The following is an 18,819-nucleotide window of genomic DNA, read 5'->3' on the forward strand; positions in this document are numbered from 1 at the left end:
TGACCTGGATTAGAATGAACTTGAATAGAATGACCTGGACTAGAATGAACTGGACTATAGTGAACTGGACTAGAAAGAACTTGAATAGAATTAACTTGAAAAGAATGAACTGGAATAGAATGAGCTGGACTATAATGAAGTGGATTAGAATGAGCTGGATGAGCATGAACTGGACAAGAATGAACTTGAAAAGAATGACCTGGATTAGAATGAACTTGAATAGAATGAGCTGGACTAGAACGAACTTGAATAGAATGAACTTTAAAAGAATGACCTGGACTAGAATGAACTTGAATAGAATGAGCTGGACTAGAATGAACTGGATTAGAATGGGAAGGACCAGAAAAACTGGAATAAAATGAGCTGGACTAGAATAAACTGGACTATAGTGAACTGGACTAGAAAGAACTTGAATAGAATTAACTTGAAAAGAATGAACTGGAATAGAATGAGCTGGACTATAATGAAGTGGATTAGAATGAGCTGGATGAGCATGAACTGGACAAGAATGAACTTGAAAAGAATGAGCTGGACTAGAATGAACTGGATTAGAATGAGCTGGATTGGACAAAACTGGAATAGAATGAGCTGGACTAGAATGAACTTGAAAAGAATGAGCTGGACTAGAATGACCTTGAATAGAATGAACTGGAATAGAATGAGCTGAACTAGAATTAGCTGGCCTTGAATGAAATGGATTAGAATGAACTGGAATAGAATGAGCTGGACTATAATGAAGTGGATTAGAATGAGCTGGACGAGCATGAACTGGAATATAATGAACTTGAAAAGAATGAGCTGGATTAGAATGAACTGGATTAGAATGAGCTGGACTAGAATGAACTTGAAAAGAATGACCTGGATTAGAATGAACTTGAATAGAATGACCTGGACTAGAATGAACTGGACTATAGTGAACTGGACTAGAAAGAACTTGAATAGAATTAACTTGAAAAGAATGAACTGGAATAGAATGAGCTGGACTATAATGAAGTGGATTAGAATGAGCTGGATGAGCATGAACTGGACAAGAATGAACTTGAAAAGAATGACCTGGATTAGAATGAACTTGAATAGAATGAGCTGGACTAGAACGAACTTGAATAGAATGAACTTTAAAAGAATGACCTGGACTAGAATGAACTTGAATAGAATGAGCTGGACTAGAATGAACTGGATTAGAATGGGATGGACCAGAAAAACTGGAATAAAATGAGCTGGACTAGAATAAACTGGACTATAGTGAACTGGACTAGAAAGAACTTGAATAGAATTAACTTGAAAAGAATGAACTGGAATAGAATGAGCTGGACTATAATGAAGTGGATTAGAATGAGCTGGATGAGCATGAACTGGACAAGAATGAACTTGAAAAGAATGAGCTGGACTAGAATGAACTGGATTAGAATGAGCTGGATTGGACAAAACTGGAATAGAATGAGCTGGACTAGAATGAACTTGAAAAGAATGACCTGGATTAGAATGAACTTGAATAGAATGAGCTGGACTAGAATGAACTGGAATAGAATGAACTTGAAAAGAATGACCTGGACTAGAATGAACTTGAATAAAATGAGCTGGACTAGCATGAACTGGAGTAGAATGAACTTGAAAAGAATGAGCTGGATTAGAATGAACTGGACTAGAATGACCTTGATTGGACTAAACTGGAATAGAATGAGCTGGACTAGAATGAACTTGAATAGAATGACCTGGATTAGAATGAACTTGAATAGAATGAGCTGGACTAGCATGAACTGGAATAGAATGAACTTGAATAGAATGAGCTGGACTAGAATGAACTGGATTAGAATGAGATGGACCAGAAAAACTGGAATAAAATGAGCTGGACTAGAATAAACTGGACTATGGTGAACTGGACTAGAAAGAACTTGAATAGAATTAACTTGAAAAGAATGAACTGGAATAGAATGAGCTGGACTATAATGAAGTGGATTAGAATGAGCTGGACGAGCATGAACTGGAATATAATGAACTTGAAAAGAATGAGCTGGATTAGAATGAACTGGATTAGAATGAGCTGGATTGGACAAAACTGGAATAGAATGAGCTGGACTAGAATGAACTTGAAAAGAATGACCTGGATTAGAATGAACTTGAATAGAATGACCTGGACTAGAATGAACTGGACTATAGTGAACTGGACTAGAAAGAACTTGAATAGAATTAACTTGAAAAGAATGAACTGGAATAGAATGAGCTGGACTATAATGAAGTGGATTAGAATGAGCTGGATGAGCATGAACTGGACAAGAATGAACTTGAAAAGAATGACCTGGATTAGAATGAACTTGAATAGAATGAGCTGGACTAGAACGAACTTGAATAGAATGAACTTTAAAAGAATGACCTGGACTAGAATGAACTTGAATAGAATGAGCTGGACTAGAATGAACTGGATTAGAATGGGAAGGACCAGAAAAACTGGAATAAAATGAGCTGGACTAGAATAAACTGGACTATAGTGAACTGGACTAGAAAGAACTTGAATAGAATTAACTTGAAAAGAATGAACTGGAAGAGAATGAGCTGGACTATAATGAAGTGGATTAGAATGAGCTGGATGAGCATGAACTGGACAAGAATGAACTTGAAAAGAATGAGCTGGACTAGAATGAACTGGATTAGAATGAGCTGGATTGGACAGAACTGGAATAGAATGAGCTGGACTAGAATGAACTTGAAAAGAATGAGCTGGACTAGAATGACCTTGAATAGAATGAACTGGAATAGAATGAGCTGAACTAGAATTAGCTGGCCTTGAATGAAATGGATTAGAATGAACTGGAATAGAATGAGCTGGACTATAATGAAGTGGATTAGAATGAGCTGGACGAGCATGAACTGGAATATAATGAACTTGAAAAGAATGAGCTGGATTAGAATGAACTGGATTAGAATGAGCTGGATTGGACAAAACTGGAATAGAATGAGCTGGACTAGAATGAACTTGAAAAGAATGACCTGGATTAGAATGAACTTGAATAGAATGACCTGGACTAGAATGAACTGGACTATAGTGAACTGGACTAGAAAGAACTTGAATAGAATTAACTTGAAAAGAATGAACTGGAATAGAATGAGCTGGACTATAATGAAGTGGATTAGAATGAGCTGGATGAGCATGAACTGGACAAGAATGAACTTGAAAAGAATGACCTGGATTAGAATGAACTTGAATAGAATGAGCTGGACTAGAACGAACTTGAATAGAATGAACTTTAAAAGAATGACCTGGACTAGAATGAACTTGAATAGAATGAGCTGGACTAGAATGAACTGGATTAGAATGGGAAGGACCAGAAAAACTGGAATAAAATGAGCTGGACTAGAATAAACTGGACTATAGTGAACTGGACTAGAAAGAACTTGAATAGAATTAACTTGAAAAGAATGAACTGGAATAGAATGAGCTGGACTATAATGAAGTGGATTAGAATGAGCTGGATGAGCATGAACTGGACAAGAATGAACTTGAAAAGAATGAGCTGGACTAGAATGAACTGGATTAGAATGAGCTGGATTGGACAAAACTGGAATAGAATGAGCTGGACTAGAATGAACTTGAAAAGAATGACCTGGATTAGAATGAACTTGAATAGAATGAGCTGGACTAGAATGAACTGGAATAGAATGAACTTGAAAAGAATGACCTGGACTAGAATGAACTTGAATAAAATGAGCTGGACTAGCATGAACTGGAGTAGAATGAACTTGAAAAGAATGAGCTGGATTAGAATGAACTGGACTAGAATGACCTTGATTGGACTAAACTGGAATAGAATGAGCTGGACTAGAATGAACTTGAATAGAATGACCTGGATTAGAATGAACTTGAATAGAATGAGCTGGACTAGCATGAACTGGAATAGAATGAACTTGAATAGAATGAGCTGGACTAGAATGAACTGGATTAGAATGAGATGGACCAGAAAAACTGGAATAAAATGAGCTGGACTAGAATAAACTGGACTATGGTGAACTGGACTAGAAAGAACTTGAATAGAATTAACTTGAAAAGAATGAACTGGAATAGAATGAGCTGGACTATAATGAAGTGGATTAGAATGAGCTGGACGAGCATGAACTGGAATATAATGAACTTGAAAAGAATGAGCTGGATTAGAATGAACTGGATTAGAATGAGCTGGATTGGACAAAACTGGAATAGAATGAGCTGGACTAGAATGAACTTGAAAAGAATGACCTGGATTAGAATGAACTTGAATAGAATGAGCTGGACTAGAATGAACTGGAATAGAATGAACTTTAAAAGAATGACCTGGACTAGAATGAACTTGAATAGAATGACCTGGATTAGTATGAACTTGAATAGAATGAGCTGGACTAGCATGAACTGGAATAGAATGAACTTGAAAAGAATGACCTGGACTAGAATGAACTTGAATAAAATGAGCTGGACTAGCATGAACTGGAGTAGAATGAACTTGAAAAGAATGAGCTGGATTAGAATGAACTGGACTAGAATGACCTTGATTGGACAAAACTGGAATAGAATGAGCTGGACTAGAATGAACTTGAATAGAATGACCTGGATTAGAATGAACTTGAATAGAATGAGCTGGACTAGCATGAACTGGAATAGAATGAACTTGAATAGAATGAGCTGGACTAGAATGAACTGGATTAGAATGAGATGGACCAGAAAAACTGGAATAAAATGAGCTGGACTAGAATAAACTGGACTATGGTGAACTGGACTAGAAAGAACTTGAATAGAATTAACTTGAAAAGAATGAACTGGAATAGAATGAGCTGGACTATAATGAAGTGGATTAGAATGAGCTGGACGAGCATGAACTGGAATATAATGAACTTGAAAAGAATGAGCTGGATTAGAATGAACTGGATTAGAATGAGCTGGATTGGACAAAACTGGAATAGAATGAGCTGGACTAGAATGAACTTGAAAAGAATGACCTGGATTAGAATGAACTTGAATAGAATGAGCTGGACTAGAATGAACTGGAATAGAATAAACTTTAAAAGAATGACCTGGACTAGAATGAACTTGAATAGAATGACCTGGATTAGAATGAACTTGAATAGAATGAGCTGGATTAGAATGAACTGGATTAGAATGAGCTGGATTGGACAAAACTGGAATAGAATGAGCTGGACTAGAATGAACTTGAAAAGAATGACCTGGATTAGAATGAACTTGAATAGAATGAGCTGGACTAGAATGAACTGGAATAGAATGAACTTTAAAAGAATGACCTGGACTAGAATGAACTTGAATAGAATGACCTGGATGAGTATGAACTTGAATAGAACGAGCTGGACTAGCATGAACTGGAATAGAATGAACTTGAAAAGAATGACCTGGACTAGAATGAACTTGAATAAAATGAGCTGGACTAGCATGAACTGGAGTAGAATGAACTTGAAAAGAATGAGCTGGATTAGAATGAACTGGACTAGAATGACCTTGATTGGACAAAACTGGAATAGAATGAGCTGGACTAGAATGAACTTGAATAGAATGACCTGGATTAGAATGAACTTGAATAGAATGAGCTGGACTAGCATGAACTGGAATAGAATGAACTTGAATAGAATGAGCTGGACTAGAATGAACTGGATTAGAATGAGATGGACCAGAAAAACTGGAATAAAATGAGCTGGACTAGAATAAACTGGACTATGGTGAACTGGACTAGAAAGAACTTGAATAGAATTAACTTGAAAAGAATGAACTGGAATAGAATGAGCTGGACTATAATGAAGTGGATTAGAATGAGCTGGACGAGCATGAACTGGAATATAATGAACTTGAAAAGAATGAGCTGGATTAGAATGAACTGGATTAGAATGAGCTGGATTGGACAAAACTGGAATAGAATGAGCTGGACTAGAATGAACTTGAAAAGAATGACCTGGATTAGAATGAACTTGAATAGAATGAGCTGGACTAGAATGAACTGGAATAGAATAAACTTTAAAAGAATGACCTGGACTAGAATGAACTTGAATAGAATGACCTGGATTAGAATGAACTTGAATAGAATGAGCTGGACTAGCATGAACTGGAATAGAATGAACTTGAATAGAATGAGCTGGACTAGAATGAACTGGATTAGAATGGGATGGACCAGAAAAACTGGAATAAAATTAGCTGGACTAGAATAAACTGGACTATAGTGAACTGGACTAGAAAGAACTTGAATAGAATTAACTTGAAAAGAATGAACTGGAATAGAATGAGCTGGACTAGAATGAAGTGGATTAGAATGAGCTGGACGAGCATGAACTGGAATAGAATGAACTTGAAAAGAATGAGCTGGATTAGAATGAACTGGATTAGAATGAGCTGGATTGGACAAAACTGGAATAGAATGAGCTGGATTAGAATGAACTTGAAAAGAATGACCTGGATTAGAATGAACTTGAATAGAATGAGCTGGACTAGAACGAACTTGAATAGAATGAACTTTAAAAGAATGACCTGGACTAGAATGAACTTGAATAAAATGAGCTGGACTAGCATCAACTGGAGTAGAATGAACTTAGAATGAGCTGGGCGAGAATGACCTGGAATAGAATTAACTTCAATAGAATGAATTGGAATAGAATTAGCTGGACCATAATTAAGTGTATCAGAATGAGCTGGGCGAGCATGAACTGGAATAAAATGAATTTGAAAAGAATGAGCTGGATTAGAATGAACTGTACTAGAGTGAACTGGACTAGAATGAGATGGACCAGAAAAACTGGAGTAGGATGAGCTGGACTAGAATGAACTGTACTAGAGTGAACTGGAATAGGATGAGATGGAACAGAAAAACTGGAATAAAATGAGCTGGACTACAATAAACTGGACTATAGTGAACTGGAATAGAAAGAACTTGATTAGAATGAACTGGACTAGCATGAATTGGAATAAAATGAACCTGAAAAGAATGAGCTGGATTAGAATGAACTGTCCTAGAGTGAACTGGAAAATAATGAGATGGACCAGAAAAACTGGAATAAAATGGGCTGGACTAGAATAAACTGGACTATAGTGAACTGGAATAGAAAGAACTTGAATAGAATTAACTTGAAAAGAATGAACTGGAAAAGAATTAGCTGAACTATAATGAAGTGGATTAGAATGAGTTGGACTAGCATGAACTGGAATAGAATGAACTTGAAAAGAATGAGCTGGACTAGAATGAATTGGATTAGAATGACCTGGACTAGCATGAACTGGAATAGAATGAACTTGAACAGAATGAGCTGGACTAGAATGAACTGGAATAGAATGAACTTGAATAGAATGAGCTGGATTAGAATGAACTGGATTAGAATGAGCTGGATTCGACTAAACTGGAATAGAAAGAGCTGGACTAGAATGAACTTGAATAGAATGAGCTGGACTAGAATTAACTGGAATAGAATGAACTTGAAAAGAATGAGCTGGACTACAATGAACTTGAATAGAATAAGATGGACTAAAACAAACTCGATTAGAATGAACTTTAATAGAATGAACTGGAATAGAATGAACTGGAACAGAATGAGCTGGACTAGCAATAACTGGAATAGAATGAACTTGAAAAGAATGAGCTGGACTAGAATGAACTGGAATAGAATGAGATGGACCAGAAAAACTGGAATAAAATGAGCTGGACTAGAATAAACTGGACTAGAATGAACTTGAATAGAATGAGCTGGACTAGCATGAACTGGAATAGAATGAACTTGAAAAGAATGAGCTGGACTAGAATGAACTGGATTAGAATGAGATGGACCAGAAAAACTGGAATAAAATGAGCTGGACTAGAATAAACTGGACTATAGTGAACTGGACTAGAAAGAACTTGAATAGAATTAACTTGAAAAGAATGAACTGGAATAGAATGAGCTGGACTATAATGAAGTGGATTAGAATGAGCTGGATGAGCATGAACTGGACAAGAATGAACTTGAATAGAATGACCTGGACTAGAATGAACTGGACTATAGTGAACTGGACTAGAAAGAACTTGAATAGAATTAACTTGAAAAGAATGAACTGGAATAGAATGAGCTGGACTATAATGAAGTGGATTAGAATGAGCTGGATGAGCATGAACTGGACAAGAATGAACTTGAAAAGAATGACCTGGATTAGAATGAACTTGAATAGAATGAGCTGGACTAGAACGAACTTGAATAGAATGAACTTTAAAAGAATGACCTGGACTAGAATGAACTTGAATAAAATGAGCTGGACTAGCATGAACTGGAGTAGAATGAACTTAGAATGAGCTGGGCTAGAATGAACTGGAATAGAATTAACTTCAATAGAATGAACTGGAATAGAATTAGCTGGACCATAATGAAGTGTATCAGAATGAGCTGGGCGAGCATGAACTGGAATAGAATGAACTTGAAAAGAATGAGCTGGACTAGAATGAACTGGAATAGAATGAACTTGAATAGAATGAGCTGGGCAAGAATGAACTGGAATAGAATGAACTGGAATAGAATGAGCTGGACTAGAACAAACTGGAATAGAATGAACTTGAATAGAATGAACTGGAATAGAATGAGCTGAACTAGAATTAGCTGGCCTTGAATGAAATGGATTAGAATGAACTGGAATAGAATGAGCTGGCCTAGAATGAATTTGAATAGAATGAGCTGGACTAAAACAAACTGGAATAGAATTAAATTGAATATAATGAACTGGAATAGAATGAGCTGGACTAGAATTAACTGGATTAGAATGAGCTGGACTAGAATGAACTGGAATAGAATGAGCTGGACTAGAATGAACTTGAAAAGAATGAGCTGGACTAGAATGAACTGGAATAGAATGAGCTGGACTAGAGGAACTGAAATAGAATGAACTTGAAAAGAATGAGCTGAACTAGAACGAGCTGAAATAGAATGAACTTGAATAGAATGTGCTGGGCAAGAATGAACTGGAATAGAATGAGCTGGACGAGAATGAATTGGAATAGAATAAGATGGATTAGAATGAATTGGATTAGAATGAGCTGGACTCGAACAAACTGGAATAGAATTAACTTGAAAAGAATGAGCTGAACTAGAACGAGCTGAAATAGAATGAACTTGAATAGAATGTGCTGGGCAAGAATAAACTTGAATAGAATGAACTGGATTAGAATGAGCTGGACTCCAACAAACTGGAATAGAATTAACTTGAATAGAATGAACTGGATTAGAATGAGCTGGACTCGAACAAACTGGAATAGAATTAACTTGAATAGAATGAACTGGATTAGAATGAGCTCGACTCGAACAAACTGGAATAGAATTAACTTGAATAGAATGAACTGGATTAGAATGAGCTGGACTCGAACAAACTGGAATGGAATTAACTTGAATAGAATGAACTGGACTAGAATGAGCTGGACTCGAACAAACTGGAATAGAATTAACTTGAATAGAATGAACTGGATTAGAATGAGCTGGACTCCAACAAACTGGAATAGAATGAACTGGATTAGAATGAGCTGGACTCCAACAAACTGGAATAGAATTAACTTGAATAGAATGAACTGGATTAGAATGAGCTGGACTCCAACAAACTGGAATAGAATTAACTTGAATAGAATGAACTGGACTAGAATGAGCTGGTCGGCATCATATTTCATTGCCACCCGGTTGAAACTCAACACAGCAGTGTTTTCCAAATCGCTTGCCTCTAAGAAAAGCGACTGGTTCTTATATTGGAGGGAATTTTGGCATTTCCACTGCAGCATGTGACAGATGTGAAGGATGCGGTTGGAGAATTTGCTGCATGTTGTGGGTAACGTCACGGAGCCACAACAACTGCCTTTATCTTAGATCCTTGTGGCAAGATGCATGTTTTTTTCTGTTTTTAGAGTTTTAATGCATGTCTTATTGGTTACTTGCTTGTTTTATTCATATTTTTATGGACTTATTTTGCCACAGACTTATGGACAAAGGAGTGCAGCTCTGCCCTGTCATGTTCCCCCCCCCTCCCTACAACGTGGAGATTGGTTATTCAACTGCTGATTGTACAACAGGTGGAACCAATCAGCAGGAGAGATCCTGTGGGCGTGTCCCCGTGGCAGCTCGGCAGAGGAGACCTGGACGGTGTGGCAGCAAAGCAGGAGACTGAAAGGCTTGATTCCATGATAAGTAAAGTGACGAAACAAAACTTGCTGAATGGTGTGAATGGGCTGTTACCAGAGAAAAACAGTTGTTGAGTGTTGTGTTTTATTGACGGTATTCCAGAGCCTTGGATCGGTGGGAACCAGAGAACAGACACAGGAGGGGGCTTGTGTCATTCATCGGTTGGAATCGGAGATAGAAGGGACTTCTTTTTTCTGCACTGTGAGGGTTAAATGTATCTAGTTCAGACTAAAGAATATTAACATCACTGCCAGTCTCAGAGGCTCTAAGATGGTTTTCTGTTCCTTTTTGGGCATAAACGCTTTTTTTCTTTTCTCATATCTCTATCTATCTTTACTTTTTTTCTTTTTAACTTTTCATTTCTTCACTGCTGGTTGCACCTGCAGTTCACTGGATATTATTAAAAATAAACATCCACAGCACATGTTATGTCCTGCATGAAACAGTATGAGATAAGATGAATCCTATACACAACAGCCCTCTTAGAATTGCTCAAACGTATGTGCATGCACACATTTGTGGACACTTTATTATAACCCGAGCATGAAAACACTTAACTTTGTTACGTGGAATGTACATGGAGCTGGTTCCAGAGAAAAGAGGTTAAAAATCTTTAGTCAATTGAAAGACTTACAGGCTGACATTTTATTACAAAAGATTCATATGGCTAAATCTACATCAGATGTACTCAGAACACCTCAGTTTCCCCATGTATTTGCAGCCTGTTATAACTCGACAGAGAGGTGTCGCAATCGTCATAAATAGCTAAATTAGTTTTACCCTAAACAGCACAGTGGCAGACCCTGAAGGTGGCTTTATTATAGTTAACTTGTCTTTTCAGAATCTTAAAATATTCATACCTAATGTTTACGGTCCAAATGTTGATGACTCCTCCTTCTTTCATTCCTTTATTGCTGCACTCTCAAACCACCTAGATGATATTATCATTGTGGGAGGAGACCTCAACCTTGTACTGAACTCTGGTATGGACAGGGTCAACGCTACAGGAAATAGCAGGGATTGGCAATCTGTCAATACCGTCAAACAATACATGAAGGATTTTGGTCTTTGTGATGCATGGCGATCCTACTTTAAGAGAATACACATTCCTCTCATCAGTTCATAACTCATATTCTAGATTAGATTACTTCTTAGTCAACAGCTCATGCTGAGCAATATATCAGAAGTAAAAATCCACCCCATCACTATTAGTGATCACGCACCAGTCTCTTTTACTTTGATGGATAAGGAAGCCACATCACCATCTAAAAACTGGAGATTCAACACATCATTACTTAAAGATTCTGACTTTATTGGTTTCTTTTAAAAAGAGTGGAATATGTATTTGCAAAATAACTGCCTCCCAGGAACATCAGCATGCATGTTGTGGGAAGCAGGAAAAGCTGTAATGTGAGGACAAATAATCAGTTTTTCGTCTTGTAAGAAAAAGAACAAGAATGCAAGAAAATCACAGTCAGAACTTGAAATTAAAACCCTAGAGGATGCCAATGGTACCTCCCTAAGTGATGACATCTTGAAGAAAATAAGGAAGGCCAAACTAGAGCTAAATGAAATACTAGAGAAGAAAACAGTTTCTAGCACAAAGACTTCACTTGGAGAACTTTAAATATGCCAACCGCTCTGGGAAATATTTAGCCAATCAGTTAAAAATGAATCGGGGAAAAAAATACCACAGCCTCTATTAAAGACTCAGCAGGGAATATCACCCATGATCATCAAGAAATAAATTTAGTATTCAGGGAGTTTTACCAAAACTTATACACACCACAAATTGATCCATCAGACGACAATATTAATCAATTTCTCAGAAACATCGACCTTCCTAAATTAAATCATGAACAGGCTACGGGTTTGGATTCACCTCTCTCAGTAGAAGAACTCCACAAAGCCCTCCAGCGCATGCCTAGCAGTAAAGCTCCAGGCCCAGATGGTTTTCCTGCTGAATTTTACTGAGAGTTTTGGGATGTATTGCCACCTACATTTCATAAAATGACATCAGAAATTAAGGAAAATAATAGTTTACCTCTAAATATGAATTCCGTTAAAATTAACCTCTTGCTAAAACCAGATAAAGACCCGACACTACCATCCAGTTATCGACCTATATCACTCATAAATGTTGATCTTAAAATAATCTGCAAAGCCCTCGCTACCCGGCTAGGAAAGGTAACTCCATCTATTATACATCATGACCAACCTGGTTTCATTAAAGGTAGAAAATCCTCTATTAATACACAGAGACTTGTCAATATTATAGACCACTCTACCATTAATAACTTAGAAACAATAATAATGTCTTTAGATGCAGAGAAAGCTTTTGACAGAGTAAACTGGAAATTTTTATCAGCAACTCTACATAAATTAGGATTTGGACCCTCTTTTATGTACTGGATAAAAAATGTTATACAACTGACCCAAGGCCTGTGTGAGGACGAATGATCAAACTTCACTAAGCTTCAGTTTCCAGAGAGGCACCAGACAAGGCTGTCCACTTCCACCCTCACTATTTGCAATCTTTATTGAACCCTTAGCAGCCGCTATCAGGCAGAATAAGGATATCAAAGGCATCCAGGGAAAAAACATAGAACCCAAAATAAATCTTTATGCTGATGATATATTACTTTTTCTTCAGAATTCACAAACCTCTCTATCAAAGACCATCTCACTAATTAATGATTTCTCTTTAATCTCAGATTATTCTATTAACTGGTCCAAGTCGACAGTTCTGCGCATTAACTGTTATTTCCAGAATATACCCACTATTACATTACAGCCAGGAAATATAAAATACTTGGGTATAAACATTTCTTCCAGGCTTTCAGAGTTAACAAAACTGAATTATGTTCAGCTTTTAAAAACCATAGAGGATGATCTCACACGCTGGAGCTCTCTACCCGTTTCTCTCATGGTTGCCACGATTAAAATGACGGTTTTACCAAAAGTCAGCGACCTCTTCTCTATGATACCCTTTAAACCATCCCCTAAGTGGTTTAAGTCACTGGACTCTCATATTTCTAACTTTCTCTGGAAGAACAAACCACCACATATTAGCTTAAAAACTACAGAAAATGAGAAGATCTGGGAGTTTGAACCGGCCCAGTTTCCATTACTACTTCTCAGTCAACAGGTTACAGTATATCTCACAGTGGTACAAGTCTCTCCCATTAGATGAGCCATGGTTAGATCTTGAAGAAGCATTCTGTGGAAATCTAGAAATCAAAAACTTGCCTTTTATTAGCCAAGCTATCAAACATAATAGTTTTAAAAGCATCAATATTAGTTAATCTCTGACAGCCTGGTGGGAATTCCTTAAAACAACGACGTCACCACTCTTCCCATGTAAATACACACCCATCTGGAACAATCCTGACATCCTACAAAATAACACTGAACGTCTCTCAATGGAGCAACCAAAGAATAAAGTACTCAGAGGATATCATTGTAAACAAAACATTTAGATCATTTGACATTTTCACTTCACAATATGGAATCATTAGCAACACATTTCTAGAATTAGATCTATAATAAGTAAAAAGTAAAAAAGTAAAACCTGAATCTCATAAACTTGCAGCTTCCTATCAGGGTAGCAAAGTTCTTTAATCTCAGTAACCTTAAATTAAAATAAAAAATGTACACATTGATGTGCGAAGTGGATGAGACGCTCTCTCTGCCAACCTTAGAATGGGAATTTATCCATTAACCTTAGTCAGACCTTCTGGTCACAAATATGTTTAAACACCTTTACGATGATTAAACACCCAAACTTACAACTTATACAATATAAAATTCTCCACAGAACACATTACAGATGACTACATGCTGTATGGTCCTGTTCACCAGGACTTCTGCAGATAACAGACCAGATGACTACATGCTGTATGGTCCTGTTCACCAGGACTTCTGCAGATATCAGACCAGATGACCACATGCTGTATGGTCCTGTTCACCAGGACTTCTGCAGATAACAGACCAGATGACTACATGCTGTATGGTCCTGTTCACCAGGACTTCTGCAGATAACAGACCAGATGACTACATGCTGTATGGTCCTGTTCACCAGGACTTCTGCAGATAACAGACCAGATGACTACATGCTGTATGGTCCTGTTCACCAGGACTTCTGCAGATAACAGACCAGATGACTACATGCTGTATGGTCCTGTTCACCAGGACTTCTGTAGATAACAGACCAGATGACTACATGCTGTATGATCCTGTTCACCAGGACTTCTGCAGATAACAGACCAGATGACCACATGCTGTATGGTCCTGTTCACCAGGACTTCTGCAGATAACAGACCAGATGACTACATGCTGTATGATCCTGTTCACCAGGACTTCTGCAGATAACAGACCAGATGACCACATGCTGTATGGTCCTGTTCACCAGGACTTCTGCAGATAACAGACCAGATGACTACATGCTGTATGGTCCTGTTCACCAGGACTTCTGCAGATAACAGACCAGATGACTACATGCTGTATGGTCCTGTTCACCAGGACTTCTGCAGATATCAGACCAGATGACTACATGCTGTATGGTCCTGTTCACCAGGACTTCTGCAGATAACAGACCAGATGACTACATGCTGTATGGTCCTGTTCACCAGGACTTCTGCAGATAACAGACCAGATGACTACATGCTGTATGGTCCTGTTCACCAGGACTTCTGCAGATAACAGACCAGATGACTACATGCTGTATGGTCCTGTTCACCAGGACTTCTGCAGATAACAGACCAGATGACTACATGCTGTATGATCCTGTTCACCAGGACTTCTGCAGATAACAGACCAGATGACTACATGCTGTATGGTCCTGTTCACCAGGACTTCTGCAGATAACAGACCAGATGACTACATGCTGTATGGTCCTGTTCACCAGGACTTCTGCAGATAACAGACCAGATGACTACATGCTGTATGGTCCTGTTCACCAGGACTTCTGCAGATAACAGACCAGATGACTACATGCTGTATGATCCTGTTCACCAGGACTTCTGCAGATAACAGACCAGATGACTACATGCTGTATGGTCCTGTTCACCAGGACTTCTGCAGATAACAGACCAGATGACTACATGCTGTATGATCCTGTTCACCAGGACTTCTGCAGATAACAGACCAGATGACTACATGCTGTATGATCCTGTTCACCAGGACTTCTGCAGATAACAGACCAGATGACTACATGCTGTATGGTCCTGTTCACCAGGACTTCTGCAGATAACAGACCAGATGACTACATGCTGTATGGTCCTGTTCACCAGGACTTCTGCAGATAACAGACCAGATGACTACATGCTGTATGGTCCTGTTCACCAGGACTTCTGCAGATAACAGACCAGATGACTACATGCTGTATGATCCTGTTCACCAGGACTTCTGCAGATAACAGACCAGATGACTACATGCTGTATGGTCCTGTTCACCAGGACTTCTGCAGATAACAGACCAGATGACTACATGCTGTATGATCCTGTTCACCAGGACTTCTGCAGATATCAGACCAGATGACTACATGCTGTATGGTCCTGTTCACCAGGACTTCTGCAGATAACAGACCAGATGACTACATGCTGTATGGTCCTGTTCACCAGGACTTCTGCAGATAACAGACCAGATGACTACATGCTGTATGGTCCTGTTCACCAGGACTTCTGCAGATAACAGACCAGATGACTACATGCTGTATGGTCCTGTTCACCAGGACTTCTGCAGATAACAGACCAGATGACTACATGCTGTATGGTCCTGTTCACCAGGACTTCTGCAGATAACAGACCAGATGACCACATGCTGTATGGTCCTGTTCACCAGGACTTCTGCAGATAACAGACCAGATGACCACATGCTGTATGGTCCTGTTCACCAGGACTTCTGCAGATAACAGACCAGATGACTACATGCTGTATGATCCTGTTCACCAGGACTTCTGCAGATAACAGACCAGATGACTACATGCTGTATGGTCCTGTTCACCAGGACTTCTGCAGATAACAGACCAGATGACTACATGCTGTATGGTCCTGTTCACCAGGACTTCTGCAGATATCAGACCAGATGACCACATGCTGTATGATCCTGTTCACCAGGACTTCTGCAGATAACAGACCAGATGACCACATGCTGTATGATCCTGTTCACCAGGACTTCTGCAGATAACAGACCAGATGACTACATGCTGTATGATCCTGTTCACCAGGACTTCTGCAGATAACAGACCAGATGACTACATGCTGTATGATCCTGTTCACCAGGACTTCTGCAGATAACAGACCAGATGACTACATGCTGTATGATCCTGTTCACCAGGACTTCTGCAGATAACAGACCAGATGACTACATGCTGTATGGTCCTGTTCACCAGGACTTCTGCAGATAACAGACCAGATGACTACATGCTGTATGGTCCTGTTCACCAGGACTTCTGCAGATAACAGACCAGATGACTACATGCTGTATGGTCCTGTTCACCAGGACTTCTGCAGATAACAGACCAGATGACTACATGCTGTATGGTCCTGTTCACCAGGACTTCTGTAGATAACAGACCAGATGACTACATGCTGTATGATCCTGTTCACCAGGACTTCTGCAGATAACAGACCAGATGACTACATGCTGTATGGTCCTGTTCACCAGGACTTCTGCAGATAACAGACCAGATGACTACATGCTGTATGGTCCTGTTCACCAGGACTTCTGCAGATAACAGACCAGATGACTACATGCTGTATGATCCTGTTCACCAGGACTTCTGCAGATAACAGACCAGATGACTACATGCTGTATGATCCTGTTCACCAGGACTTCTGCAGATAACAGACCAGATGACTACATGCTGTATGGTCCTGTTCACCAGGACTTCTGCAGATAACAGACCAGATGACTACATGCTGTATGGTCCTGTTCACCAGGACTTCTGCAGATAACAGACCAGATGACTGCATGCTGTATGATCCTGTTCACCAGGACTTCTGCAGATAACAGACCAGATGACTACATGCTGTATGGTCCTGTTCACCAGGACTTCTGCAGATAACAGACCAGATGACTACATGCTGTATGATCCTGTTCACCAGGACTTCTGCAGATAACAGACCAGATGACTGCATGCTGTATGATCCTGTTCACCAGGACTTCTGCAGATAACAGACCAGATGACTACATGCTGTATGGTCCTGTTCACCAGGACTTCTGCAGATAACAGACCAGATGACTACATGCTGTATGATCCTGTTCACCAGGACTTCTGCAGATAACAGACCAGATGACTACATGCTGTATGATCCTGTTCACCAGGACTTCTGCAGATAACAGACCAGATGACTACATGCTGTATGATCCTGTTCACCAGGACTTCTGCAGATAACAGACCAGATGACTACATGCTGTATGATCCTGTTCACCAGGACTTCTGCAGATAACAGACCAGATGACTCCTGACTGACTTGTGTATCGCAAAGAAAACTATTCTCATGAATTATTCAGTTTAGAAACCTCCTTTCATCTCTGATGAGACGATGTCTGCCTCCTCTAAACATCAGCTGGACAAACTGTGTTTTCTCTGGTCCCCTGTACTCAGCTCCATCACTTAGTGTGTGTGTGTGTGTGTGTGTGTGTGTGTGTGTGTGTGTGTGTGGGGGGGGGGGGGGGGGGGGGGGGGGGGGGGGGGGGGGGGGGACCTTGTTGCACTCCGAGGTTGGGAGATGGGGGGGGGGATCTCTGATGTCAGTGGTAGCCTCCTGGGTGGAGATCTTGGCTGCCTTGCAGCTGGGGTGGCTGTGTCTCCTGTCCTGGGGGGGCTTGGGTGGGTCAGCGGATGGAGTTGGCGCTGCCGGCGGGGGGGATGGCGGGCCTGGGCTCCGTGGCGGGTTGCCATGCAGCTGCGGGGTGGGCTGGGTGGGGGTCCCGGGCTCCTGTGGGGGGAGGCTCAGCCTGCAGCGGAAGGGCTGGGGAAGTGGTTAGGAAGGGATGAGGTAGGTGGGGGGGTTGTGGAGGGATGTCTCCGGGGAAATAAAATAGAGGGAGGAGAGGGGCAGGCTCACCTTCTGGAGGAAGAACCCACTTTCCTCCCCCGCCCCCCACCACACACAGGCAGGGCGGTGGGCGGTGGGCACGGTGCGCTGGGTGGGAGGAAGAACCCAGTATCTGTTCACCCCCCAGGTTTAATCACATTTAGTCACCACAACACAAAACACTGACGACTCATGGACAAGTTTTGGGGGGCGGGACATGCAGTGTACGGCGGGTGGGGCTACTTAGGCGGTTACCCCCCCTCAGTTTTAATTGCAATTAACAGACACTTCACAATCATTCATTAGTGGGGAGGGAGGGGCATCGGGGTCCTATCATGACCCCATTTCCGGGGCCTTGCCGGAGGGGTTCAGACGGGGGGGAAGGGGGTGCTGTCCGATAGACCTGGGCCCCCGGCTGGCTTGCCCCCCCCCCATAAACACACATAACACCCGTTCGGTCACAGTCACCCTCCTCTCTCCTTCCCAGCATGCCCCAAGTGCGACGCCCCGTGTGGATAGAGGGCAGGCAGGCCTCGACAAAGGCCCCCATGACCACCGCCCCCCACCCCCAGAGCTTGTGAGCTCTGGGTTCTCCTGATAGTTGACGTCTTCGTCCTCCCGCAGGGGGAGCAGGACTCCA

At 40.4% G+C, this 18,819-nt stretch overlaps 1 protein-coding gene across 1 annotated transcript in view; it reads right to left on the minus strand.

The window, feature by feature from the left end:
• The window catches only part of myo1eb (myosin IEb), a gene marked incomplete at both ends in the record, with an annotated part of 133,905 nt that extends 115,176 nt beyond the window's left edge, over window positions 1-18,729 (minus strand). The window contains 3 exons of the mRNA XM_079240529.1: window positions 17,847-18,099; window positions 18,210-18,312; window positions 18,648-18,729. Of these exons, the coding sequence (XP_079096655.1) occupies window positions 17,847-18,099; window positions 18,210-18,312; window positions 18,648-18,729 (438 nt within the window). The remainder of the gene's footprint in view (window positions 1-17,846; window positions 18,100-18,209; window positions 18,313-18,647) is intronic.
• Window positions 18,730-18,819: the final 90 nt, after the last annotated feature.

The sequence above is a fragment of the Telmatherina bonti genome (assembly GCF_933228915.1).
Source record: "Telmatherina bonti genome assembly, chromosome: 5".
NCBI lineage: Eukaryota > Metazoa > Chordata > Actinopteri > Atheriniformes > Telmatherinidae > Telmatherina > Telmatherina bonti.